This window comes from Saccostrea echinata, unplaced genomic scaffold, assembly GCF_033153115.1.
Source record: "Saccostrea echinata isolate AGI-Se365-2 ecotype Australia unplaced genomic scaffold, CSIRO_AGI_Sech_v1 ptg000016l, whole genome shotgun sequence".
In the NCBI taxonomy this organism is placed as follows: Eukaryota; Metazoa; Mollusca; class Bivalvia; order Ostreida; family Ostreidae; genus Saccostrea; species Saccostrea echinata.
The window spans coordinates 22,940,444-22,968,198 of record NW_026889765.1 but is presented as its reverse complement, the minus strand read 5'-3'; the positions used below and the strand labels follow the sequence as shown (position 1 = coordinate 22,968,198).

Genomic DNA, 27,755 nt, shown 5'->3' with positions numbered 1-27,755 from the left:
AATGAGGCAAGATTTGTTGCTAAACAATCATCAACAATAATGAAAAATAAAACAAGTACTTAAATGACAATTGAAAAATAGAAACTTAAAAAATGTGCATGTATGAAACTGAAAAAACTTTTTGGAAAAGAATTTTTTATCAGAAACGAAATAATAAAATTGCTGCCTCTGTAAATCTGAACACGGAATGACTAGCACTAGGAACTGTTCATGGACTTTACTAGCACTTCGTTCATGTCCAAGAAACTTTGGCACAGTGTGGCACAATCTCTGGTGATGACATAATCACGCATCTGTCTCAAAGAGCGATCAGATACACTGAGCATGCTCGATGGCATAATGTCACGTGACTGGTACTCAATGGCGGCTCCATTGTCAGTGATAGCATTATGCACTTCGCAGAGTAGTTTGTAGAGACTGTCTTCTTTGTTTTTGAATTCAGGGGACCAACTTCCATATTCATATTTTTCTTCGTCTTCTAAGCTGGCCTCCATGAATATTGCAACTACTGATAAATCCCTATAGGTCCGTACATAGGCTAATGTCACCTGTCGAAAATAAATCCAACGAATCAGAAATATGAACACATATTACAAGCAATACTTTTATTTTCAAATTATGATAGATTTTTGCGACGTGGTGTGGTCAAGAACTAAAATTTGCACTCCTTACATTTTCTTCAAAAATTGCGTTCAAAATATAATAATATAATGTTTTCTTTTCATTAGCTTAATTACTAGAGAATAATTACATTTTTCGTGTACTCTTCGAGATCCTGTTGGGATACATTTATGTTGGGAAATCCGTCTATATGTTGAGACTGGAGAGCTTGCACAAGTACTTCATTCTTTATTCGCTCCTTTGCCTGGAAAACAAAAGGAATGTCAAAAAAGATCTACTTAATAAATAAATGACATCAAAAGTCAGAACATTTTCGATGTCCGAATTTTTAACATAAAGAACAGTTCAATTCAGTTACTTGAAAAATAACAAATGTAATAATTTTGCGAGTTCATGCACCCTGTTTTATATTGCATCATTTACAGGCCTTGAATTATTTCAAGATTAAGTTGTGTCGGTAGAGTTTAGAGCGCATGATTATAAATATTAAGCTTGTGTTTCTACAAGTTGAAAATCAAACAGGACATATGATACCAAAAAAAAAAAAAAAAATGGATGCCTGGATTGGGATATATTTTTGGACCTATTTTGATAGTAAATCATGCAAATAATAAATTTCTAAAATATTTAATTTGTGAACTTTCTATGATGTTCAAAATTCTATACTTTTCTGCAACCCTCCTTATTGATCTATACAATTTTTTTGTCACCTAAAATCACATTAATGTGAAACTTTGAATAAAAAATTAAAATATAATTATGCGGTTAAACTTATTCATTTTACTTAAATAAACATGAGTAAAATCGTTATTTGCACATCGGTTTTAGATAAAAGTTTGTATCATCTGTCCTTAAAAGCAAGAAATCTGTACATTGTATACACAATGTATATCTTGTTTTATTTGGGTTTTTCTGAAATGTCCAACTGAGAGCATTTGATCGATATCATGAATTATAAATGAACGCGTCTAAGCAGGAATTTTTTTACGTGGTGTAAAGATTTACGTGGTGTAAAGATTATCGTAAAAATAAGACAATTTTTTCAGCAACAAGTCTTTATCGACCGAAGCAGGAAAAACATTAATGATATTAATATTGAAAAACGGGTGTCTGGGGGAAAAGAGAGAAAAACCATAAAACGAATAAAATATTATCCTCGGTAGATTTTGAACAATTTGTTTTTTTTAATACGATGAAACTCTTTATACACATAGAAAAAAAAATAGATTACCAATACTTTGCTAAAGAAAAATAAGTGCAGCGAATGAATGTAAACTCAAGGTATCCGTATTGAATGATATTTGAGTCGGAATAAACAAATGATTGCATTTAATGTATATGAAATTCCGAGAACCTTGTGTGGGACGGGATAAAAAAAAAGCTCTAAATATCTGATATCATTCAATCAGAAAAAGGAAGAAGAAAAAAACAAGAACAATTAACTCTAAAATCTACGTATTATATCAAAAATAAATAAATTAAAATAAAAAAAATATTAAAAAGAGTTTGGAAGAGAATTACCAGTCTATCCCGCAAGGCTTTTGATATATCCCGTAGATCAATCAGTTTTTCGTTAATATTCTGAATTTTTTCAAAATCTGAAATCACTGGAATCGTTAAATCCGTTGAACTGAGTTTTCTAGTCGCATTACAAGGATTTGTCCATCTGGCGGGTTTTTCTGCCCCAGCAAGCGGTGCCGCTTCGATCTGTGATTTGTTTTCTGTGAAAGCAAAAGGAGAACCACGTTAATGAAAACCCAGTAAAAATATTTTTTAATACACTAATGTTATATTTATTATTGCTGGAAAGGAAGATATGGGTATATTTATGCTTTCTTAAAATGTTATTATTTATTTTATTTATTTTGTGTGTTTACAGCTGTCTTAATTTTCGTTTAATTGATTTGGGGAAGGGGGGGGGGGGTTGATACATATAGGAAGTTTCATATTTTAACAAGTAAATGATTGATTTTCTTTGAAATTTATTTAATTTAATTAACATTACACAATTATCAAGAAATATTGTAACTATCCATTAAACGGAGACAATTAAAATTCTAAGAATAAATGCTCAAAAAAAAAAATGGAATAAAAATAAATTAGACCAATATATGACAAGTATTTAAACTGATATGAAATAAAGCAACGTAATCAATTAACGGAAACACACCACCTCCATCCCAAAGAAAAATAAAATTATGAAATAAATAGATAAATAACAAATAAATTAATTAAAGTAAATAGATAATACTAAAAATTGAAGAAAAGAATGAAAACAAAAATTGTTAAAAAAAAAAAGGAAAGAAAGAAAAGGAAAAAAAGAATGTAGATACGTCGAGTCTGCATGCAAATGTATGTAACATTACATACTTTTTATGCTCAGATTGGTTAGTGAGATACCTAAGAACACACCAAGTAAAATTAATATCATAACAGCGATTAATCCTCGCTTCATAATGTTTCTCTCGGATTCGCACATCTTTCTTTGATTCCATTTTAACTTTTTGGTTAATTTTTATACAGATACAGTCTGGAAAACATTAAAGTTTTGAATCTTGGAGCTGATTTTCTTTGCAGAAGCCGATAAACCAATGAGGAACGTCGTGTGGATTTTAGAGATCTAAATATAGTTCAAACTAAAATCCGAGTCTATTTTTATATATCGATCAAGCGTAAAGTATCGAAAACGTAAACAATGAAAAAAACATGAAAACAGCTTACAATGATCAATTATAACTTATTAAACTTCATAATAATAATAAAATGGTTGTTCCCTTCCGTGTGTTCTTCTACTTGGATATCCGTTTGTATATTGAAACCTGTGCAAAACGTGAAACGAAAATAGAGCACTTAATTAATTATATAATTATTCTGTGATAAAACGGACGTGCAAAACAGCAGAATTTGCAAAAATGGAATATACATAACTATCATTTTTTATTCCAAAGACTGTGAAACTCGATGAGTTTAAAAGTAAAAAAAAAAATGCTACATGTAATTAAGCTAAACACCCCCTCCCCCTTTTTCTTTTTCTTTCTTTCTTTTTTTTTTTCTTTTTCTTTTTTTTTTTATTTTTCACATAATATCGTGCTTGAGGCATACTGTGAAAGCATAACAACTGGAACTTAATGAAAGCAAATGAAAGATACTAATACATATATTTATACATAAGTATTATGATCAGAATCATTGCAAGCGGAACTGACAAAACTGTACCCATGTGTCCGTGTAACTTGATTCGGCCGCAAAATAAACTTTTATTGAATAATTTAAGCCTGTATATCACCAAACACCTCAAATTCTAATACGAATCTACTAACTGTGTTTAGCGAGGGTTTGACCTCTAGACCAAATAACCACCTTTTTCTTTATTAATAAGTATTTCAAATTCTAGAAAGTGAATTCCAACTTTGCACGTTTTCTGCCTGCTGTCGCGGACTTTAGAGACTTCAACAGTGGCTGCAGATCCAGAAATTATATTTGTATTAAAAAGAGAAGAAATAGAACGAAATAGCGAATTAATGATTTTGTTTCTTTATTTATGCATTGAGATAAAATATTAGCAACTGATACATGTATACTTTATAAACAATAGTCAGAGGTACACATGCAATACTACAACAGAATTTTCCATAATAATTCAAGAAGCATACATTTTTTCTAGAATTTTTTCGTTTTGGGTTGACATTAGTTCCAAAAATTTAATAACATTAGGTCTATGGGAGTAATTATTGTCCAGATAATCGTTTCTAATATAACTAGATTACTAGCCGTATGAATTGGACAGAATTGATAAAAAAAAGGGGGGTTCGATATTGATTTATAACACTTCTATTCCCTATAGCCTATTGACCACATAGCGAATTTATTAATAGCGCACACTTATGTAATTTACACTATATAGTTATCTGGTTTATTTATAACGCATGATCTTTGTTACCAACAATTCAGTTTCAAGTTGACAACTTGTACATTGAACGTGTTACTATAATTGTATAATCCTCTCTCTCTCTCTCTCTCTCTCTCTCTGTGCGAGTGTGTCTGTGTGTAAATACGTTATCATGCTAATTACGAATATGGTAAATCCATACTTTTTTATGAATATCATTCAAAGTTTACATTGTTTAGTTATGAGGGACAACAACAACAATAAAATAAATATGTAAACAAGTAAATAAATAAATAAGAAGGATTTTTTAAAAAGTAAATTGACTTTAGTGACCTGTTCAGATCTACTGCTCAGACTATGTAAAACAGACTTATATAGGACTAGTGCTCAAAATTTACTAACCTCAAAAATAAAAAAAAAATCTTCAAATTTTTGTACTGAGAAATGACCAAAATAGATGTGATAAATATTATCTTGCAAGTTCATATAAAATTAAGCAATAAATATGGGTAGAAAATTTGAATGAATCAAAAGCATAGCAATGGAAAATGTCGTGGAAGCATGAAATATATGGAGATAACGAACAGTATTCAAGCTCAAAAGTCCATTAAACAATACAAAATAGGAGCAGAGCAAACATAAACTCTAACCCTCTCAAAGAGAGAGAGAGAGTACAATTAATCATGCATTCCAGGGCGCAGAGGATTTAAATTTCATTAGTAAATTACAATTAATTAACGATGAATACATGTAGATATTAAGTTTCTTTAATTGTTAAAATTACTAGAAGAATTTCTGTGAATATTTGAATGCATATATTTCTTTTCCTTTCTTTTTTGTTCCCTACATGAATTTATATATCTATGTCATCTTATTATTCTAATACTCTCCCTCTATTAATAAAACAATTCTGTTCAAATACATAATAATTGATCTATAGATATATGAAAAACTGAGAAAAAAGAACAATTAAGTGAAGAGTTGCATGAATTCCATTTTTTTCGATGACATCCAGGGTCTATACCGATTCCATGTTACGGTTAAATTAGGCAGAGAAAAGTTTTAATATACGTGCAATGATTGGCTGTAACAGCGGTCAGTAGTGTGCATCATGTCATTTTTGGAGAGTTTGATCCAAAAATATCAACCCACTTCATCTATAGCTAGTTCCAGACTAGTTGATGATACGATTATCGGAAGTATCTCGTCCTTTTTCCTGAGGCACAGAATCCTACTTTCGATTTAAACTCTGCTGTAAACTTTTGTAAAACTGACTATATTTTCAGAAAACGGACTTTTAATCCCATTTGTATTCAGGTCAAAGGTTCAGCTCCAAAAATTCAAGCCATTCGGGTATGTACATATGGGTCATTTAAACATATTTTAGCATGACTCACTTCCAGGTTATTCCGACGCGTGGACTCGGGGATCGAGTTTGTGTAGGCGGTGTTTTCCCTGAGGTCGGAACGAAGGTGAAGGGTTAAATGGAACCTTTTTCAAGATCTCTATGATTCTGCTGCAGAGTTTGACATTGAAGACACCCCCAGATAAATAAAAAATAAAAATTGTTTTTGATTCTCCTTGCAAAATTGTGACTTTTTAAAGCCTTTAAATCAAGACTTTTTATTTATTTATTTATTTTTTTTATTGCACAAAGGTGATTTCGTCAGTAATTTATGTTATTGCAGAATAAATTAAGTTCCTATTCATTTGTTTTCCCCTGTCAAGGGTTAATCCTATCTTGAAGTTCATCTGTATTGCCTCAGTTTTTTAAAACTTGTTTCATATCCGTCGAAATATTATAAAATCTTCAGATTAACAGACCTCGTGAAAAAGAAATTAAACGTCTCAAACTTAAGACGCGTACGTAGCATCGTTTTTGAGAAAGGGGGGGGGGAATAAATGATAATTAACTTTCATGTACCTGAAAAAATTTTGAAGAGCAAAAACAAAAAGGGGGTTCTAAACTCGAAAATCCTACTTCGTGGGGGGGGGGGGGTTGCAGGTTGCAGGTTTTTCGACTATTACAATTTTGAATTAACATTGAAGCATTTGACTCAATGGCAATTAACAAAAAATAATGGTGGTAGTGGGGAAAGGGGGTGGCTTTCATTGAACTTTTTCATACTAAATTAACAGTAAAAAGTTACTAGTAGTTTGGAGGACCCCCCCCCCCCCCCCGATACAACCACGGTACGTGCCTGAACCTGAACTTATTTTATAAGCATATTCTTAATAACAGGTATCCAGGGATCATGATCTTGAAATAAAAGAAAAAGTCTTATACTTCTAATTAAATTAAACAGTGTAAAATTAGCAAAACAATTAGCAAATTAACAAACAAACTGAAAAATCATACTGTATACATGTATATTCTGAGTGCCAAAAAATAAAAGTGTTATTATTGTTTGTTTTTTTTTAAATATACGTGTGTTTGTTTTGTTTTGTTCTTTTTGGAGGTTTGAAAAGGGGGGGGGGCTTTTGTTTTAGTTATTTGCTGCGGGTTAACACACTGGATGGTAAATATTAAATCATATATTGACAAAAATCCAATAAATATAAACAAAATCTTTGGAAGTTTCATTCTTTTATATATCTTGCAAATTATGTAAAGGATATAGCTTTTTCCCTATAGCTCTTATCTATTTAGTATCTCAAAAATGATCTTTAAAAACGGTCTCTAAAGCTAGATGAAAAAAGCATCAACACTTTGTAAATTGCATCATGATGCTATGCTTTAGACTGTAATGATTGAAATCTCAATGCATTGTTATTAATTAATTTCTATTTACATTTTTAGTTTTATTTATTATTTTTTCTATAAGATACCATATACTATATAATTATTAAGATATATATTGTATTTCTTCAGAAGCGTATCCACCGAGGGAGAGGATTCCTACCCTCAAGGGATTTTCAGAGTTATCCAATTTATAAAGAAAAATAACCATACAATTACCCCCCTCCCCCAAAGGACCCCCATAAATTGTTGAGAAGAGTCATTTATTTATATGTGACCAAGAAAGACGCATCCCTCCACCCCAAGAGATAGTTTTGTTGTTGTTGTTGTTGTTGTTGTTGTTGTTGTTGTTGTTGTTTTTTTGTTTTTTTTACTAGATAGTTTTTAATTATTTTTTTTTAATAATAATTGTTGAGAGTCGGGTATCTCTTCATTCCCATACGATTTTTTTTAATCATTCCTCCCCCTTTTGTTGGATGGTCAGAAAAATGTCTTGAGTCAATTTTTTTCCAAGTGGTTTTGGACCCCCCCCCCCCCCGAAAATTCTTGGATCCACCCTTGTATCATTTTATGTCTTTTAATGGCAGGTACTTTGTCCGAATTTCATGGTCAATCAGGCCCTTCGTCTGTCTTTCGGGGAATATAAGAGTCACTCTTTTTTTCAACTTTGCTGGATTTACTCATCAAAAACGCTGGTTTCGGGGCTATAATGAGAGGAGCTGATCTTAGGGTAATTAATAACTTAATAATGCACATTATAATTATTTTTTATATACCTGACAATTTCCCAGTGTTTTCTTGTAATGAAAAGTGGTAACTGGTCAACTTAAGAGCGGAAGCACTTGGGAGTATAAATTAAGTTGCTTAACTAATTAAATGGTATTGCCCGCGTATTTATTTCGCATGACATCACTTTTCTATTTTTGTAACATAATTGCTTTTCTTGGATTCCGTTTCGGAAAAAATAAGGAGACGTGATTGGATGAATAGATAAATAGAGGTTTCTACTGACAAAATATCGAAATTTAATGGTGTGCAATATTCTGGTATATGATTGAATCTGGTTTCTGATTGAACTGAAAGAAGAAGAAGAGTAGAAAGAAAGAAAGAAAAAAGGAAAAGCGCGATTATGTCTACTTTTTACCTCACCGTTTAATTAACCCATGGACTTTTTCCAATGCATTTTTATTTTCATTTTCAATACTGGCTTAATTGGCAGAGTAATCTTCTAAATAAAACGAACTGGCTTTCTAGCAAAAAGGAGTATAAAAAAATATACATGCACATGTATATATACATGTAAAAAAGTGGTCACTGTCACTCACAGAAAAGTATAGATATTGAACATTTTATAATGACTTACCATTTAACTTACAATCTGGCAAATATCACCCTAAGGTTCTTCATTCAAACACAAAATATGATAATGCGAATATTTATGTGTTAGTCCCTAGAATATATTGATATTGGCTAGTAAATTATTCCAGTGTAGTTAGACTAGATATTATAATAGCATATTCTTGTCTGCTATGTATACACTTTAGATATGATTCTGTTAATTTTCGTGGAAACGAACAGAACGTATTTGAAATGTAATCCATTATAGGCAAAGCTAATTTAATTTAACGTTTCCAATATATTGGTACACCATTTTTTGGAAGAAAAAAAAATCTGAAAGGCAAATCTTCATGATTTGAACTAAGTAACATACATCATTTAATTTGTACAATCTGAGTGCATCATTTTTTAGAACTTTATTTGTATTTGAAATATAATACACTAATTTTAAATGCGTTCACACTTTCAATGCTTCAGTACGCAAAATTTAAACACATATATATAACGAACATTAATCATGCTCAAAAGTCCAAATAAACGATGCAAAGTGAGAGCATTGTTAACACAGGCCTCTGAAAAGATCAGAGGTGGGATCAAGTACCATGGAGGAGTAAGCATCCCCTACTGACCGCTAACACCCGCAATGGATCATTTGTCTTGATTGGGTAAAAAAAAACAACACCTAAGTATGTATTAAAATGGCCTAAAGTCAATGTAACGACCGTAGAATTTGCACAAATGTTGACTTTAACCGAGATTGTTGATACCCTTGTAACATCAACTTAATTATCAATACCCTGCCTTGGTTTAGAAATTGTATAATGAACAATTCGGGCCAACACTCGACTCAGAGTTCAAAACACTTTGAGACCAATTTGATGACTTTTCAATCAATGGTCTTATTGCTTTTTGATTAGCCAGACAATGCATGGGTACAAGTGAACGATGGGTGTATCTATGTGAGAAGGGGCAGTCCAAAGAAGATCGAAGGGGTTTGAATAGCCCCACCCCATCTTTATAGTTGCAAAACTGTGGCTTCATTTATGGGAAATAAAATTTTCCGATTATTTTTTCAAGGAGAGCTACCCTATCATATAATAAAGACCATTTGATTCTGAGAAAGAGAGAGAGGAGGGGCTGGTGTTTTATTTTTTTTTTTCGAGTCAGATTATTAATTTTCATGCTGACTCAGTGAAGGACAGATTAATAATTATTTATTTCTATGAAAATTGGAGGTCAATTTATCCATCTTTATCTTAAGTTTATCTCCGCTAAGAAAAGGTTGACAATAATGTGAAAAAAAGAAAATCTGCGCAACTCAAAATCTTTCTCTTTAGATATAGAGGGTGGGTTGGAGTTGGAGGATACAACCAGTCAAGGTTCCATTATTTTTTCTCTTCCCAGTGGAGCACAGATTATTTATTTTCATCATTATCAAGGAGAGATTTTAATATTATATTAATCAGCCACCATCACCACTCCTGAATTAAATGGTGCTCTCCTACGCCCTCCGTGACCTTGATTTGTTTAATTTTAATTTATGATTTTTTTTTTAGTTTTATCTGGATGTTACGTGTGAAATACCAAATTTCATGTTGACTCGTTGTTCTGGGGGTCTGAGAGGTAAAGCTTTGTGTCCAAATTATGTTCAACAGACATTTAATTCTATATAGCCTTTTTATTTAGTTTAAAATTTTCGGAAAATAGGAGGCCATTATATTTCATGTAATGCAAGAAAACTATAGTCTTTTCGGAAAACACATTATAGCAGACCTATTTTCGCTTTCTCTTTGTACCAGATTTTGCGTACTATCTAAAAAAAAAAACATATATTACATACATGTTTTTTTTGGCTTCGTGATAACAAAAAATATTATATTATTGTATTTTTTTAATTGGACAAATTTTCTTGATTTTTAATATTCAATTTTTGGGGCACCACATATGCCGTATTTCTGAACGTCAACAGTTTGAAATTATCCATTACATTTCGATATCCGGTAAATTTTCATCCAATCATAATTGATGTTGAATATGTGCTGCAGGATTCGAAGCAAGACAGACAGTAAATCGTCATTATCGTGAAAGCATTAGCATAAATTTTGGCGTTAGCCAGACCTCTAACTTGTCAAAGTGTCAGACATTTACAGAAAGTCATGTGTATTTACAGAAAAAGATAAGACGATTATGATACTACACACTTCTACAGAAGAAAACAGAACGGTATCATTTGTTTACGTCGATCTAGTCCGAATTTTCGCAGACGGAAAGGGATGCATACACCGCTGAACCTGATTACATGTATTCTCTGTAAGAGAAATTCATCATTGTGTTTCTTTGCATAAGAGAAATGCTTTGAAGCATAAATATACCGCGCACAGGAAATTGCAAGTGAGACCACGATGATCCATTCACCAGTCACCACAGGTACTTGGGTACCAGGTTATATACCAGTATAACTTGAGTAGCTATTAAATTAATTCCTTATAATTTAATTTTCCATCATTGTAGAAAATAAGACAATTTCTCCTTCAGAAATATTTTCAAATTGTACATATTTTAAATGTAATGTCAAGCAGATTGATACGTTTTTGACGTAAGTCATTGTGATATAGGCAACACAGGTTATGCGCTATAAACTAAATTTTTCATCCAATCAAATGACACGTTACAATCAAAATTATATTATATTACGATAAGTAATCAATATTCCAAGACGACAGGTGCATGAATGCTGTAGGTGCAGCGTTATTTTCAAAGAACAAGCCGTGTAAACAAGTAAGTGGAGCAGATGCCTTTTCAGAGTCTGCATACCTTTCCTCTTTTTTACATATAAGTATATGCTTAAGAAATGAATTTAATTTTTGAAAATTCATGAGGACATGAAACTACAATGCTTCACGTCAGCATATTTCATGAAACGCCTTAGTGCTTCATGATATGATGATAAATATGCTGGTGTGAAGCCTTGTAGTTCATGTACCTCATGAATCTTCAAAAATTGAATTCATATCTCATATTAACATTATTTATATGATAAGTTGGCGCAAGTTATGCCATTCCATTGCCTTTTTTAAAACAAAACAGTTTGCACTATAGTTTTGACATCAAGTACGGTGTTATGACGTAACAAAAAGATAATCATTCTCATCCATGGTAGTTCATGAGAAAATAAACTGTATTCTAATTTGTATCTTAAGTGAAAATAATTGGAAATGTAATTATATATTTATAAACAAAGACCCAAGTACTTGTGCTATTCACAGTAAATATAATGACTGGTGAGTTACTTCGAGATCTCAGTGGCAGGGTTGTCCCTCTAAGACCTGGGGACGGGGGAATTTCCCCACCGATGATGACATTATCCATTGGTTATTCTAGTATTCCCTCTCAATTCCCTTTTAGGAGAGGAACTCCAGATTCCCTTCTACTTGTTTAGTGTCCCCTGCTATTTCAAACCTTAGGGACAACTTGAGTTGAATTTATTTGCAGGACAGCACCTGGTCACATTTAGAATATGTATATATACACCAAGTGGCTAATAACACTAAAAATCTACACCCTATTGTTATCTGTGTTTAGCAGATAAGAGCAATGAGAGATGACATTTTCAGTCTTTCTCTACAATAGTCATCAGAAAAAAGTCTCTCATCAGCTTTGTTGTGTGCTACCCAATAAATATAACAAATTTAAGAATTGATAAGAATCATGCATTTGCAATGAAAATATAATTAAAATTTGATAAGAAAAATTGTTTGAGTTGACTTTGATAAGGAGTCATCCTCCTCTGAGTATGAGAAAACCAAGGTATACAAAATTATATAGTAACACAAACTGATGAGAAAAACTATGAAAAATTTTAACTACATGTACTTCTTAGAAAGGATAATTTTAACAGACACAATTCCATTTTACATTAAATGCACTAGGAAAATTGTGTGACATGAACATATTTAAATATGATGATTAAATTTATTTGGAGAAAAAAAATATCAAGAAATTAAAAACCATCTTTAATCTTGCCATGCAGTATAAAGAGGAGTAAATTAAACATGGAAGGAATGATTGTACAATGTTACCTATATCTTCATATTTTTTAAGAAAAAAAATCTTCATGAACATGAATAATTGATTTAATGTTTTATAAATTATTTACTAAATTGCATCTAATAATTCTAATTCCAGACCATGTGCATTAGGGTTTGACTGAAACCTGTGGGTATTAAAGTTTTTTTCGCTCCATGATGGCCCTGGCAATGCCAAGTCTACAGACAGAAAATGGGCCACAAAGAAAACTGCTAGGTGCCAGAAAGCGACGTCCCAGCCATGACGTAAGTGAAGATCAGGTCAAGAAAACATCGAAATACTTTAGACAATCTGATAAAGAGGTAGAGAGATCTTTGAAGGACGATGTAATCATCAAAACCATGGCAACAGCTGCAGTGACTAGTGGTCAACATGGTCAAGAACAGGGATGGTTTGAAAGTTCATTTTGCAGTGCAGGCAAAAGTTCAAAGGTTTACAACACTTACATGTTTGTTATCATAGTATGTTTAGTGTACTTTATTGGATGTTGTAACCAGGTCAACATTTTCAACAGAGGAAATAAAATTACCTTTAGTGCCACTACAGTAAAATATATACAAAATTGTCATTTTCCATCAATGTGAAGTATATCAGATTTATATCACATTAATCTACACATACCGGTAATTTCACAAGATTGTGTTTTCACAGAAATAAAGCCCATGGGTCAATGGGTCAAGTAATTCTAATTACCGCTTATTGAGGATACAAATGAAAATTATGTGTAACACATCAATACAGTTCTGAAACTTCTGTTGTCTCACAAAAATGAAGCAATGATAAATAATCTTGTGTGATATTTTATGGTGTTATTGTACTGATTGTTTGTTTGTTTTTTTTTCAAGGGGAACAAGATTCAACATGAAGTGGATGTACAATTGAAAGAAACTGCGGTGGATGTCAGAGATTTGAGTGCAGACAAGGGGAAAGAAAGCAGTAGGCTGGAGTTTCCTTTGACAAATGGAGAACAAAAACCACCAGGGAAACCATCAGAACAGGATAATTCCGATAACAACTCAGAGAAGGATTTCTTTGAAGAGAGTTTTCAAGACCAAGATTTTCTGAGCCATGTGGAGTCCATTGAGAGTCAAAACTCCATTGATTTTGTAGACACTGTTTCAGAAGAGCCAGCAAAAAATGAAAGTGTTTTGAACGAACAAGTTAAAAGAGATTGCGTGATTTTGTCGCCTAAATGTAGGCCTAATGAAAAAAAAGTTTTTGTCAATGAAAATTGCAGGAACAGTATACAAAATGGTGATTGTGATTTAAAGGGTAAAACTCAGAGTACTATACAAAAAAGTGTCTGTGATAGAAATTCAAAACCCCATATATCCGTGTGCAATGATAATACTGAAAAAGAGGTCAAGTATATAGGACAGAAATCTTCAGATCAGTTCAAAAGTGGAGAAGTTTTTAATTCTGTCAATAGTGTGGGATCACTAAGGGATCGATTAAAAAGAAAATTACTACAGAACGTTGGGACTAAATCCCCCGTTAGTCCTGCCCAGACAGTTGAGCAGGGAAGACAGAGCCGATTAAAAGAGGTAGAGAGGGAGGTGGCCATTATACAAGGAGAAGGATCTGCCAGTGACATTGGTCCATTTTATGGTTTGCCATCAAAAGTCCAACAGCTGTTACAGACCCAGAGAGGAATAACTTCACTATATGGTACTTATTTGACTTTCTAAAGTCTGTCCATTTTCTTTGAAAAAACAAAAAATTATACATACTAGGTAGATAAAAGTACTGATACTATTTGTAGCTTTGATTTCGATGAAAAGCATATCACAGACTTGTTTTTCTCCTGCTTGAGTTCATTTTTTTTTCTTTCTCTTCTATGTTGAAAATAATAAACTGGTAGTTTTATTTTCATAGTTTTATTTACCGGTAACCATAAATTAGAGAAAACAGGACTTCAAGAAAAATAATGCTGTATGTGGTATCTGATATTAAAGAATGGCAGTAATATGCACTGTATAATATGTACATGTATTTCAGAGTGGCAGGACAAGTGCCTGAGACTTCCAACACTGCAAAGGGGAGGTAATCTGGTTTATTCTTTACCTACTAGTGGAGGCAAGACTCTGGTGGCAGAGGTCCTAATTCTGAAGGAAATGCTGTGTAGGAAGAAAGACGCCATGATGATTCTTCCGTTTGTGTCCATTGTCCAGGAAAAGGTTGTTTACATTTGGTATTGAGTGTATCCATATTTATTTTATAGAAATTCTTTGAAATAGATTCAGGGAGTAAGAAATATGTAATGATCAGTACTGGTCATTGAAGAGATGATTTGATAAGTAAACAGTGAAACATTTTTTTTATATAAGAAATATTTAAACACTGATTTGAATGAAAACTTAAAATAAACCCTGCTCAATGAATGTTATATCATGTATTATAAACACTGATAAATAAATGTTTTACATTTACCTACACAGGTCAAAGGAATGGCCCAATTAGCTGTGGAGTTAGACTTCCTGGTGGAAGAATATGCTGGCAGTAAAGGCAAATTTCCTCCCATTAAACACAGAAAAAGGTCCCTGTATGTAGCTACCATAGAGAAAGCTCACTCTCTAGTGAACAGTTTGATAGAGCAGGGGAGACTGGGTTCCCTGGGTTTGGTAGTAGTGGATGAGGTAATTGACACACAGGCTTATTTTCAACAAACTCTTTTAGAGATGATGTAAAACAACTTTTATTCACTTGTGAGAAATATCCACTGGCCTCAAACCATATTTTTCTCGCATATATTTCTCACAAATATTTCTCATCACAGATCTTTGGTTTGGAGTACATGTATTCTTTGTGGAAAAATTCAAGACTTAATCTGTGATAAAGAAAATTTGAATTTATAATTTAACAATAGGGAGTGTCTTGCCCTTTTGGCAATTTGCTGGTGGTGATAAAGATATATTTGACATTTATTTTGTAATCAGAGAGGCATGATGTACTAGGAATACAATAATTGGAGAGCCAATTACTTAGTGCTGACAAAATTTTAGTGTTTAAAGTTCATATCTTGAAACATTTTCAACTGCGTGGGAAGTCCATCATGGTTTAATCCTATCATCAGGGGGACCAGTTTTCTTTGTAGCTTCACATGATTGGTGAGGGGAGAAGTCGAGGATCCCGTTTAGAAGCCACTCTTCTGAAAATTATCTATGCCAAAGGTAAGTGCTTCTTCCAGTTCCAGATTTTACTCACACCATACTACCATCCCACGGCCACCTGCCTTTTAGCCTCACTTCAAACCAAGTTAAGAATCATTATGATTCCAACTTAAGATGCAAAGAAAATCAGCTTTCAAAAGTGAGATGTTGTTGATCCTCTGGCACTCATCAGAAATTTAAAAAATAATTGAAAAACAGCTACCAGTACATCAGAAGGTTTTTGGGTGTTGAGTGATGAGTTGTGAATTGCATGGAAATAATCATCAATGGGGATTCTGTAGCCTTATTAAAACTTAAAATAATTAATTACATGTAAATTATCAGTGTAAGTTTAAGAAATTAACTGTTTAAAATATAAAGTGAATCAGACATGTTGTCATATGAGTTTTTTTCCCCCCTTTCAGCTTCCACACAGATAATTGGAATGAGTGCTACCCTGAATAATATAACCGATCTCCTGACATTCCTTAAAGCTGACATTTTCTCCAGTGATTTCCGTCCAGTAAGGAATCCTTGTGCATGTTATGAAATATCAGTGCATTATTTTTCTTGGCACAGGTTATATTTTTCATTTAGCTTTTTCATTAGCAACATTACAAGACTTAAATTTTATCAAAACATCATAATCTACTTATTTAGGTCAAGCTTACTGAACATGTGAAACTGGATGACAGCATTTTTGAAGTGCAGAAAGGTCAAACTCTGCAGGAAAGTTTACATCATCAACGGACCGTAGCTTTCCAGGTCAGTCACGAGAGAAGAGGTCTGCATAACTAAGACACCAAGGATTGTTAAGCTTCAGAAAAACTTTTAAATCATTCCCTGAGAAATTTTGCTATGATTCGCAAGTCCTGGAACTGAGTCAAAATTGCAAAATAATATAACCTTGGAAATATTTATATACATTATTTTGAAAATGAAATGAAATTTGCATTATATATTTGTATTTGAATATTATTCAAACTTATGAGTGCTTAAATATGTTTGTTCAACAGAAGACAAAATATTCAAAATCTAAATTTTGAGTTAATTCTCTTCTCAGTTTATGGTCTTGATGTACATGTAGTTCTCTGTTTCATGTTGATGAGATTTTATTAGTAAGACTGCTAACAGCGCAGAGTAAAAAGGTGCTTACATTATGAAAATTTGTCTCAGAGGAGATTACTGTAAAATGACATATTTTTGTGGGGTCAAATTTTAAAGGTTTGAGGAAAAAATTTCTTTTTACCTACAGTAGTAAAAATTAAAACACAATTAAACTACACTAAGTTAGTCAAGTCTATTTGTGGGGATTTGATTTTGTGGTAAGAGAAGTGAATAGTGATTAGTGTGAAATTCTACATTTCACATTTCATGGTAGACATGAATTTGTGGGTCTCCTCATACTTTGAAAACACCAAAAATTACCCCCCCCCCACACACACACACACAACACCCACCCACCCACAAAAATTAGTGATTTTACAGTATATGATTTACATATGTATCTGTTTGATTTTGATTTTAACTTTCTGTTGTGGATAAATGTACAGCTGATGGAATTTGATTTCAGTACAGTCCAGAGATGAACAAAATGGACCCGGACCACCTCCTAGGTCTTGTGACAGAGGTTGTCCCACAACACTCCTGTCTCATCTTTTGCTCCACCAAGAAAAACTGTGAAAATGTTGCCCTGATGCTGAGTAAATTAATGGCCAAATACAAGAGGTAAGGATAGGAAGTACAAGTGATTACAAGGGTTAAGGATATGAAATGTAATCAATAAAGATATGAAATCTAAGTGGTAGGAATTTAAAATGCAAGCAATAAGGGATATGAAACACAAGTGAAATACAAAAATGAAACGTGTTAAATTTTTAATTATATTTCTTGAATTTGTTGAACTTTCTTATTGCCATTATGGCTTTATTCAAATCAACAAATTGAAACTTGTCTCCCTAGAAAATGAATTTATAATTTTTTTTATTCAACAAAGAGAACTAAGTCAAGTGAAAAGACAAGAAAGAAAAGATTTGTTGAAGGAACTGTACAAAGATGGGGAACAGAGAATGTGTCCTGTGCTTCAGCATACCATACATTTTGGTATAGCATACCACCATAGTGGTCTGACAACAGATGAGCGCCATCTACTGGAGGAGGCATACTCTGATGGTGTACTGTGTCTCCTGGCTTGTACCTCTACACTAGCTGCTGGTGTCAATCTTCCTGCAAAAAGGTCAGTATAATAACCCGAAAGTCATTATACCAGACTACCAACAAAAAAGATCTCTATACCAGTCTAGTTTGTCCTAAGGTCATAATTTGCACTAAGTACAGATTTCGAACACCAGTCTGAACTGATTTTTTTATTTGATTTATGTGAACTGATTTTTTATTTGATTTATGTGAACTGATTTTTTATTGATTTATGTTGAAAACCGTTTCTCTATGTAGGTATATGTAAATTGAACTTTTCAGAGTGATATTGCGCAATCCATACATTGGTACACAGTTCCTCAACAGGAGTCAGTATAAACAGATGATTGGACGAGCAGGAAGGGCAGGCAAAGATACAACAGGGGAGAGCATTCTTATTGTCAGTCCTAAAGACAGGTGTAAGGTAATCATCACTATATAAAACAGGGGAGAGCATTCTTGTTGTCAGTCCCAAGGACAGGTGTAAGGTAATCATCTCTATTTATAACAGGGGAGAGCATTTTTATTGTCAGTCCCAAGGACAGGTGTAAGGTAATCATCTCTATTTATAACAGGGTAGAGCATTCTTATTGTCAGTCTCAAAGACAGGTGTAAGGTAATCATCTCTATATATAACAGGGGAGAGTATTCTTATTGTCAGTCCCAAGGACAGGTGTAAGGTAATCATCTCTATATATAACAGGGGAGAGTATTCTTATTGTCAGTCCCAAGGACAGGTGTAAGGTAATCATCTCTATATATAACAGGGGAGAGCATTCTTATTGTCAGTCTCAAAGACAGGTGTAAGGTAATCATCTCTATATATAACAGGGGAGAGCATTCTTATTGTCAGTCCCAAGGACAGGTGTAAGGTAATCATCTCTATATATAACAGGGGAGAGCATTCTTATTATCAGTCCCAAGGACAGGTGTAAGTAATCATCTCTATATATAACAGGGGAGAGCATTCTTTATTGTCAGTCCCAAGGACAGGTGTAAGTAATCATCTCTATATATAACAGGGGAGAGCATTCTTTATTGTCAGTCCCAAGGACTGAATGACATCTCTTTTGGCATGAGATAAAAATTATACAGCGAAACATATCCAATTTATTATCATCACACTGAATTTCGGTTTACCCAATCATTACAAGGAGCACGAGAGTGTGACCGGTCGACAGGGGATGCTTACTCCTCCATGGCACCTGATCCCACTTCTGATAGTTTTTGAGGTCCATGTTTGCTCTGCTCACAATTTGTATTTTTTCAATGAACTTTTGAGCTTGATTACTGTTCATTATCTTCATACTTCAGTGCAAAACTTGCCAATAATTCTCGCTTATGAATAAAAGTTGGTTTAGAGTATAAAATACAGCTACTAGTTCATATACATCTGGTCACATATTTTTTGTACTGAAATCCTCTTTTTCAGGTGTGGGAGATAATTAGTGGTCCCCTGGAGAACTGTTACAGCAGTCTCAATTATGAGGATGGAAAAGGAATCAGATCTCTTATCCTGTCCACCATAGGTCTACAGGTAGTCTGAGGGAACTGTCTTATCAAAATAATTTCAGAAAAATGTCATATAGTTAAGGTCTGATACAAATTTTATGTTTCTCTTAGTTGACCTACATGTATGAGTAGGAAGTAAAAAACTTGAGATATGTAGTAAAGGTTTTGAAATACAGAGGTTAAAATAAATTTAAAAAAAAAATGTTGGAACTTTCAACTCACTTTCACATATCCATGGTATTCAAGATATGGATCTTGAAGATAAGTTCACGTGTATTATAAATGTAAATAAACAAAAATATTCATGATATAATAAATCAACAATATGTTTTCGAGTGAGTTCAGTAATTGATAGTTTTTCATCCAGACCTTGAACACAGAAATCTTCTTCATTTTTCAGGTCACCAAGACAACAGAGGAAGTTTTTGAAATGATGACTCGCACATTACTATCCATCCAGGCTTCTCAGTTGTCATGTGACATTGTTGCCACGACAAAAGATGCTCTTCAGCACTTGATTGACATGGGATTAGTGAGACAGATAAGGATGCTATCACAAGATAAAGAAAACTCCCCACTCCCCCACACACTGGAAGTTACACCTCTGGGACGAGCCACATTCAAAGGTATTTATACCCCACGCAACAAGTTGTGTGAGGTGTAATGTTTTTGACTCGTCCGTCAGTCAGTGTGTCAGTCAGTCAGTCCGTCAGTCCTGTTTTTTTTGTCAGCGCAACTCCTCATAAACTGCTGCACAGAATTTCATCAAACTTTGCAGATATTTAGCACACAATGTGTAGATGTGCATATTACCAGGAAATTCCGATTCCTTTATTTTTTCTGGGAATTTCGGCACTTTTCAACTTAGATTTTTGGCCATATCGTGAATATAGAGATGAACAGTTTGTCAGTGCAACTCCTCTTAAACCGCTGCACAGAATTTCATAAAACTTTGCAGTTATTTAGCACACAATGTGTAGATGTGCATATTACCAGGAAATTCGAATTCCATTATTTTTCTGGGAATTTCGGCACTTTTCAAATTAGATTTTTGGCCATATCTTGAATATAGAGATGAACAGTTTGTCAGTGCAACTCCTCTTAAACCGCTGCACAGAATTTCATAAAACTTTGCAGTTATTTAGCACACAATGTGTAGATGTGTATATTACCAGGAAATTCGAATTCCATTATTTTTCTGGGAATTTCGGCACTTTTCAAATTAGATTTTTGGCCATATCTTGAATATAGAGAAGAACAGTTTGTCAGTGCAACTCCTCTTAAACCGCTGCACAGAATTTTGTTAAACTTCGCAGATATTTAGTACACAGTGTGTAGATGTGCATATTACCAGGAAATTCTGATTCCGTAATTTTTGCCTTAAGAGTTTTATCTATTATTGAAGTAACTTTCCAGCTAGGTAATAAGGAAATCCACTGGAATCAGCTTTTGTAATGAAATTTTATGTGAAAAATTTTATGACCTTAAAAGACCCCTATTGAATTTGAGATCAAAATATTAATGATTTAACACACACACTCACACACAAAATCTTGGATAGTTCTCCCCCCCCCCCCCCCCCCCCCCCCCTCAAATTGGTACTTTGCCTTAGATATTTTCATAAGTACAGTATATAAACAAATTCATATGACTACATCATAATTTTGTTTCCATCAATTATTTAAATGTGTAAAATGTCATATGTTGGACATGGACTTACACTCATTAACAAATCGAAATCACTGAGGAATTTGAATAACAGATTGTCAGCATAACTCCTGCACTGATTTTCCTGAAACTTCAGACATAATGTATAGATGTGTATATTTCCAAGAAATTTTGATTCCATTATTTAAATAGAAACTTCAGCTCAATTAAATTTGTAACATACAAAGATTTGAATGTCCTTATATGCAAGAAGTTTTGATGTGATGATTTTTTGCAAGTAATGCCCCTTTTTGAATTATACTGTGTATTTAAAATGCACTGTGTCATTCATTACGAGTTTTAGGGGAGTGTGGGGTATGTGAGCTTGCTCACTTTTTCTTTCATTTAAGATGGAACACCTAGATCTGACATAAATTTCCTCAAACATTTTAATCTGATACATGTATATCAAAAGTTAATTTTCCTGTATAAACAGGATCTGAAGATATAGACTTTTCTGAATACATGTATATGGGATCTGTAGATGTAAACCTACATGTATCTATATTTACAAGATCTTTAGCTGCAGGCTTACCTGTATTTATAGGATCATTAGATGCAAACTTTTCTGTTTTACAGGATTGTAGATCTGGACTATTCTTCATTGACAAGATCTGTAGATCTGGACTTTTCTGTGTTTACAGGATCTTTAGATCTGGACTTTTTAGTATTTACAGGATCTTAAGATCTGGACTTTTTAGTATTTACAGGAACTTTTGATCTGGACTTTTTAGTATTTACAGGATCTTTAGATCTGGACTTTACTGTATTAATAGAACATGTTGATCTGGACTTTCTGTTTTTACAGGATCAGTTGATCTGGACTTTTCTGCTCAGTTGTATAAAGACTTGAAGAAGGCAGAAGAATCTCTGGTTCTTGCTAGCTATCTACATTTATTGTTCCTTGTGACCCCATATGACCTTGTCAAGGAAGTTCAACCACCATGGATGACTTATTTCAAACAGGTATATATATATAAAGAAGAAATTCATAATCAGAATTTAAAGTAAACAGAATTTTTTCTTAAGGGTGGTATTCCTTTGAACAAGCAGTGAGTAAAATTAGATTTCTTGCAGGCATGTAGTTTACCCAAAATATTCTGTTGCTGTTAATTTAGTATGAAAATTTTAAGTGAAAAAGTTGCTTCCTCCCTTTTATTTTGTGGAAGTATGGACAAGCACTCCCATGTTAATGTGTCCCAAAAAGTTTCTTGTTGAAAAGAATGAGTTGGAACCTCTTCTTAAGTCTCCTAAGCATTCCAAGTACAGGTCATTGCTAAACTGAGAACAGTGTTGGTATCTTCAAAGTAGATTAAATAATGTATTTCTACATGATTGTATGTATAGGTCATCACTAAAGTACAAAGTTGGTGTCATCAGAGCAGACTAGACTACAGTGTGTCTTTTCTGTTTAAGTACACCATAGATAGACCTTGTTTCTCTTTCCTTTTCTTTGAATCAAGTCAATCAAAGGAACTCATGAGAAACACACATATCCTTCATTGCAAACACAGCAGGTCATTTAAAATCATTTGAACTTGGTGAATAAGTTTAAGTGGGAGTGTTGCTCAAGTTTACACAAGTGATGCAGTATTTTCAACAAGAGTTCTGACATATTTAATGTACTCTGCATATAAAACCGAATGAATTGATTGAATTCTAACTCATGTTTGCTTCAGGAAGATTTATTAGGTTTTTTTTAGACAAGAAGATGCTTAACGAAACAAAGTTATTTTTTTATATAAAATTGTGAGTTTCTTTTATGTATATATAGTATAAGCATTGTTTAGCAAGAGAGACTCCTTCATTTCTGAAGCTGAATCTAAAAGGAGTGGTATTTAATTGTCACATTGAAGATGTCAGTGTATCACATATTTGTATTATTTTGTAGATAAGTATGTTGACTCCTGTGGAGCTGAAGGTGGCTGAGTTGATAGGTGTACCCGAATCTTATGTAGCAAAGAAAGCCTCGGGCCAATACACAAGACAGGTATATACAGCTTCTGTGTGTGAAATTCATAACTCCAATCTCAAATCTACAAGTAAATGTACAATAATCACCTAAAACTTTGGCAGCTCATTGTTCCTTTTCATGTCACTGGGTATATTAAATTTGTTTCTGAAAAGATAGACATGTGTACACTACATGTACATGAACATATGATATTTTGTGCCTGGCATCTTTTAAATTTTTGTAAAGATTAGTTTGTTGTTTTTTTTTCATTTTTAAGACAGATGAGAAGTTTATTTTTAATTTGTATTGAACAACCTGATTGTTTATTTTGAAGGCTGTTGACGAGTTTGTTGTCAAGCGCTTCTACCTGACCCTGATGTTGTACGATCTCTGGAAGCAAAAGTCATTGTGGGAAGTCGCCGAAAAATTTGAATATCCTCGGGGCTTTGTCCAGAACCTCCTTTCTGGAGCAGCTAGTTTTGCGACATGTGTTTATCACTTCTGTCAGGTATATTACCACATTCTATATCATAATCAATATTTTAGCTCCCTTGATCTGAAACTTCAGGTGAGCATGTTCTACGTTATCATAGTTTGTTATTGATTGGATCCTGCATGTCATCTGTCTGGGAACCTCTGTCATTTTTAACTGCCTCTCCACTTGGCCAATTTCAACCAAACGTAAAAGAGCCCAGCCTTGAATAATTTTATTTTACTTTTTCTTCTGAAGACCCATCTGCATAGTAATTGTGTGAAAGTATCCTTATGTGGTGAAGATTATTTAAGTTTTGTTTTTTTCAAAATATGGACACTGGGGTCTGGTTGGCCATGTAAAACTTGAAGAAATGGGGCAACCACACATATTTTTGCAATTCATGTGATGTATTTATGCATGTACATAATGATACATCAACTACATATACTGTAAACCAACTTTTGTTACAACAACGTTTATTCAAGATTCTTCAGTTTGAAATCCATCTGTGACTACTAATTTCTGCAACTGGGTAAAGGTCACAAAACTGGGATATTTTTGGTACTCAAAATAAAAGTTGGTAAACCTTATTATATGTGTGTATATGAACATTATGAAGTGTACATTTAGTACATACTGCTGTTTTAGTACTTGTATTTGACAAATTGTCTCTAATCATTGCAGGAGTTAGAGGAATTCTGGGCCTATCAAGAACTACTAGGAACATTTGTCAAGCGCCTGGCTTATTGTGTATCTGCAGAACTCCTGCCGCTCATGGAAATACCTGGCGTCAAACTGGTACATAATTATGTACAGTAAAACTTGTTTAATCTGGATGTTGTGTATTCTGAAATCTTGCCTATTGTGATGTAGACAATGTTTACTGAAAGTCCTTTTCAGTAAAATCCATTGATAAAAAATGTTGTCTAATCAGGAATGTTATCTAATGCAGCCAATTTCTATGGAACCAGTGGTGTCTGGATTAGACAAGTTTTACTTTATTTTCATTAATCATCACAAATCTTCTTTATATAAAGCTCAAATGTTAGACTTCATGTTTCTTTGGAATAATATAATACAGGGCTCCCATCGGAACATAATTAATTTGACAACTTTGAACTCATTTGAACCAAAGGCTCAAGCCAACTTTTTGATCAATAAGTGTTAGGTGTCCATCTGTCTGTCATGTGTCATCTGTAAACTTTCACATTTCGACTTCTTCTCCATAACCACTAAGCATTTTGATTGACGCAGATTCAAATATGTTTGATGAACCACTCCATTTTTCAAGGGGAGAAAATGAAGGAAAATAGAGTTTGGTCATTTTAAAATCTTGAACCAGTGTGCCAGAAAAGACAAAACTTTTGTAAAGGCTTCCTTAATGAGTGTTCTTTGATAATTGTAATTTGAAGTTTCCTCAAATTATGGTCCTTGAACCTCCTAGTATATTAGGAAGATCTTTATAAATCTTCTTCTCAGGAACAGCTGAAGCACAGTTAGTCATATTGATATGCAAGTTTCCTTATATAGTATAGTGTAGTTACAGATTTGTTAAATTCCTGAACCCCCACCAGGGTTGGTAGCAAGAGGGTCAGTGTTTTATATAGTACTATAATACAAGTTATATAGGGAAAATCTTTTTAAAAATCTTCCCATACAAAAATTTCAACATAGTTTAAATTCATTTCTTTTCAAATCATGGCCTGTGGGGTTAGGTTGGGGCCACAATATGGGATCGAAGTTTTATGTGGGGATACATGTACATGTAGGAAAAACCTTCTCAAGAACAGAAGTGGCAGAATCAGTCATATTGACACACACACCCTTTGTGCAGGGATTAAGGGGTCAAAGTTTTACATAGGAATACATTTATAAATCATTTTTTATGAGTGGAGGGTCACAGTAAGTTAATTATTAGGTTATGTAGATTCAGGATTGTTCAAAACATGGACTTGGGGACTAGGCTAGAGCCTCATTTTTGAAACAATTTTTTTTAAACAGAAATATGTCAACATCTGGAAGAATAAATTGTAAAGTGACTGGCATAACATTGTACAAACTGCAGGTGTAAAATAAAACTATAAAGTTTCTGTCAGTGTATGATAGATCTAAATAATGAATCGCATTACATGATTTTACTTTATGTCCTTGAACTAGTTGCTTAAACTATTTTAATTTTATGATTGAAAGAATTTTAAAATAAGATATTCTTTACAAAGTGTCTTTCACATTCTACAGGGTCGAGCTAAGCAGTTATACAATGCCGGATTCCAGTCTGTTGCGTTAGTGGCAGCCGCTGATCCAGAGGTTCTTGTCAAATCCATACAGCAGATCCCTCGTAAAGTGGCCAAACAGATCGTCGCTTCAGCAAAAGTAGGAATTTTTTTGTGGCAAAATTGTACAACTCATAAAGATAGAGCTGTAGTGTCTTTTTCTCAATATTTGATTTCTATACAAGATAAGTTTTTGTAATATATGTATATTCAACATGCATGACACCCAGCTGAATAATTCGCTGTAGACATTTTGTCTTAAAGGGATGCATAATACATTTTTACATCTAAGCTTATTTTTATGGCTTCTCTGTATTTACAAAGAAAATGTGTCATTTTTTATGTACATGCATCCTCAATGAGTGAATAATGATGTATTTTTTAGGCTACCTTTGTTGATAGAGATTTTATATGCTTTCTTTTGTTTTGAATAAAAGTTAATAGAAATTAAAATTATTAATTTAAAAAAAATGTATTCAGTTACTATTAATTAAACAACATATGTTTACATTTTCTAGGTTTTGCTGAATGAGAAAGCTGAGGCCTTGCTACAGGAAGTGGAGGAACTGGTGACTGTTCCGGTTGACCAATCAACCGTACAGAGTTCACAGGTTATAGCCTCTCCCTGGGATGATATGAACTTGTTTTCTAGTATTGACATACAGTCCTCTACCTCATAATAAAAAATTAAAATCTTTTTCAAGTTGAAAAAAGTGATTTAGATATTAAAAAAAAAAAAAACCTTGTGTACCTTCCAAATGATTTGTCTGGCTGCAGTCCTAAGGATTAAGGCACGGAGATAGTGACTTCTTAGTTAAAAAGACTGTTGTTATTTTATATTTATTTCAAGTGCTCATGATGTTCATTTAACTGGTGAATATATTGTTGTTGTTTTTTTGTGAAAGATTAAGAGATTGAGAATTTTTCAGCTTTAGATACTTGTACATAATAAAACAAGTAGGACATAAAATGTGAATGTGCAATGATCCATGACTAGACTTATTTTTGTCGAGGATAGTTTATACAGTTATAAACTTGCCAAGTGGTATGTTATAAAATGAAAGTGTCTTGAAACTAGTTTCAGATGTGTGATAATATTTGCTCTTGTCAATGATTGAATGACTTGTTTCAGGACTGTGCTATACATGTGCTGCTTAAGAGAACTAGTCTGTATAATCTCATGCTAATATGTGTCTCTATGTATAGTTTTATATCATAAGTAAAGTCTCTGTGATACACATACATGTACATGCAGGGTTGTCCCAAAGACCCAGGGGCCAGGGAACTTCCCCGCCTATAATGTCGTAATCCCCGATTACTCTGGTATTTTCCCTCATCACCCTGTTATTGGAGGAACCTCAGGCCCCCTTCTACTTTTTGAATGTCCCCTGCTATTTTAATTCATAGGGACAACCCTGACATGTATATACATGAACATTTGTAGCATTAAAGCTTTGTAGCTAGTTGAACTAAGAGTGAGTCCCAGATGACAAAATTCTGGTGTTCTAATGGTATCTCTTCAATGATGTTTCATATTCTAACTATTTTTTTTTTAAATTATATTTACCTGTACATTAATGCAATTAAGGAAGGGGAAACCCCCTGTTGATTTTACAGTCCGTGCGACACAGACTATTAGAAACTGAAATCACCTGTGGGAAATTTCTTACAAAGAGAACAATCTGAACACTACCAAGGTATTTATGGAAAAAAAATATCTAATCCCTATGATTTAATTGAAACTGTATGCAGTGCAGATGACTGATCTATGTGAATACACATATTATATGTTTGTAAATTTCATTTCCAAATTGA

At 33.3% G+C, this 27,755-nt stretch overlaps 2 protein-coding genes across 2 annotated transcripts; one reads left to right on the top strand and one right to left on the bottom strand.

Annotated features, from left to right (window-relative positions):
* Positions 1-143: 143 nt before the first annotated feature.
* On the bottom strand, positions 144-11,957 carry LOC133188229 (uncharacterized). Its single transcript, XM_061323604.1, has 4 exons — positions 11,840-11,957; positions 2,143-2,342; positions 752-865; positions 144-548 (listed from the first exon to the last, which is right to left on the bottom strand). Exons 1-4 carry the CDS (start codon positions 11,955-11,957, stop codon positions 198-200), a joined length of 783 nt encoding a protein of 260 aa, XP_061179588.1. The 3' UTR covers positions 144-197.
* On the top strand, positions 10,686-27,755 carry LOC133188555 (helicase POLQ-like). The gene is made up of 19 exons (XM_061324023.1): positions 10,686-11,015; positions 12,774-13,105; positions 13,520-14,342; positions 14,673-14,851; positions 15,113-15,310; positions 15,769-15,844; positions 16,249-16,346; positions 16,484-16,588; positions 17,397-17,551; positions 17,820-18,059; positions 18,302-18,443; positions 19,452-19,556; positions 19,932-20,157; positions 22,047-22,204; positions 23,130-23,228; positions 23,527-23,700; positions 24,352-24,465; positions 25,906-26,040; positions 26,459-27,755. The coding sequence occupies exons 2-19, from the start codon at positions 12,830-12,832 to the stop codon at positions 26,618-26,620; spliced, it is 3,465 nt and encodes a 1,154-aa protein (XP_061180007.1). The 5' UTR covers positions 10,686-11,015; positions 12,774-12,829; the 3' UTR covers positions 26,621-27,755.

Coding starts and splice junctions, on each gene's coding strand:
- LOC133188229 (XM_061323604.1), bottom strand. CDS start 11,957: ATGGATAATGTCATCATCGGTGGGGAAATTCCCCCGTCCCCAGGTCTT. Junction 866..2,142: donor AAGCCTTGCGGGATAGACTG/GTAATTCTCTTC, acceptor TTTGTTTTCCAG/GCAAAGGAGCGAATAAAGAA. Junction 549..751: donor TCGAAGAGTACACGAAAAAT/GTAATTATTCTC, acceptor TATTTTCGACAG/GTGACATTAGCCTATGTACG.
- LOC133188555 (XM_061324023.1), top strand. CDS start 12,830: ATGATGGCCCTGGCAATGCCAAGTCTACAGACAGAAAATGGGCCACAA. Junction 18,444..19,451: donor GTCCTAAAGACAGGTGTAAG/GTAATCATCACT, acceptor CCTCTTTTTCAG/GTGTGGGAGATAATTAGTGG. Junction 23,229..23,526: donor CGGGCCAATACACAAGACAG/GTATATACAGCT, acceptor TTTATTTTGAAG/GCTGTTGACGAGTTTGTTGT.